Source organism: Carassius auratus, unplaced genomic scaffold (genome assembly GCF_003368295.1).
Source record: "Carassius auratus strain Wakin unplaced genomic scaffold, ASM336829v1 scaf_tig00039997, whole genome shotgun sequence".
NCBI lineage: Eukaryota > Metazoa > Chordata > Actinopteri > Cypriniformes > Cyprinidae > Carassius > Carassius auratus.
In genome coordinates this window covers 13941-15000 of record NW_020526557.1, presented here as the reverse complement: position 1 = coordinate 15000, position 1060 = coordinate 13941, and the positions used below count along the sequence as shown (strand labels likewise).

Below are 1060 nucleotides of genomic sequence, written 5' to 3'. Positions count from 1 at the left end.
GGATCCGTTCCCCTGCGAGTGCAGGTGGCTGTGTGGGTGCATCCCGTTGAGATTAGAGATCATGCCGTGCCCGTGTCCGCCTAAACTCCGCGCGAGATGCTCCTCGCTCCGGGAAAGCATCGCCGCGTGCGACTCGAAGCCGCTTGGAGAGAGCATCTTGTCGTTGGGGAGGTGCGCGCCGGGCCCGTAGGCAGACAGCGCTTGTTGGGAGTTGTGCAGAGGACCGAGGCCGTTGGAGAGCGGGGATAACGGCTGGCCCATGCCGGACATCTCTTTGGGATAGTGGCCGTATAAGTTGCCCATGGACGCCAGGCCGCGGTCATCGCGCATGAGGGTGAAACTCCCGCTGACGTTCCCGGTGGCGAGGCGCTGGTGCGCGGCGTGGTGGTGATGCGGGTGCGTGTGCGGATGCGCGTGGTGGAACTTATCTGAGACTGTAGAGATCGGTGGCAGGTGCTGAAGCGGCGTGAGGGTGGTGTACGTATTGGACAAACTCATGCCCGACTCGCACATGGTCATAGCCGGATGCAGGTGGCCCGACAGCGCGGGGTCGCTCCGGTACTCACCGGCGCCCTCCAGGATCGAAGCCATGCTGGACACCATCGCCGAGCGCCCGTGGGACACCAAGTTCCGGTGGGAAGCCGACGACGGTCTGCCGTGCGAGGAATTCATCAAGTCTCCCGCTTGCGAGTGCGACGCAACGCCGTGCATGTTTCCAATGTTTTCCATCGTGAGTTCCATCGTTGAACGGGAAGAGCGCTCTCAGACCCGAACAAAAAGACCTTGTTTACGATTTCAAAACCAATCCATCGATTTCAACCCCAGTCAGTCCAACATGACGCGCCGAAGCTTTTGTCCTGGTTAAATCGCCGTTCAGTCTCGCGCGCGGAGCGTTCGGTGCGCGTGTGGCTCGTTCGCTGCACAGCAGAGCTTCTACTGAGAGGCGGGACGCGCGTCTGTCTTTGAACGAGAGCGCGCATCTGTGAGTGTGCGTGCGCGCGCGTGACGTGCGCTGACCGCGGTGCTGAAATCTCGTCTGTTCTACTGTCAATGTATGCGT

General features: G+C 61.1%; 1 protein-coding gene across 1 annotated transcript in view; it reads right to left on the bottom strand.

Moving 5' to 3' along the window:
* LOC113084379 (one cut domain family member 2-like) overlaps positions 1-741 on the bottom strand; it is an 18792-nt gene extending 18051 nt beyond the window's left edge. The window contains exon 1 of the mRNA XM_026254827.1: positions 1-741. This exon is cut by the window's left edge and continues 304 nt beyond it. Coding sequence (XP_026110612.1) covers positions 1-741 — 741 coding nt within the window.
* Between the last annotated feature and the right edge of the window lie 319 nt (positions 742-1060).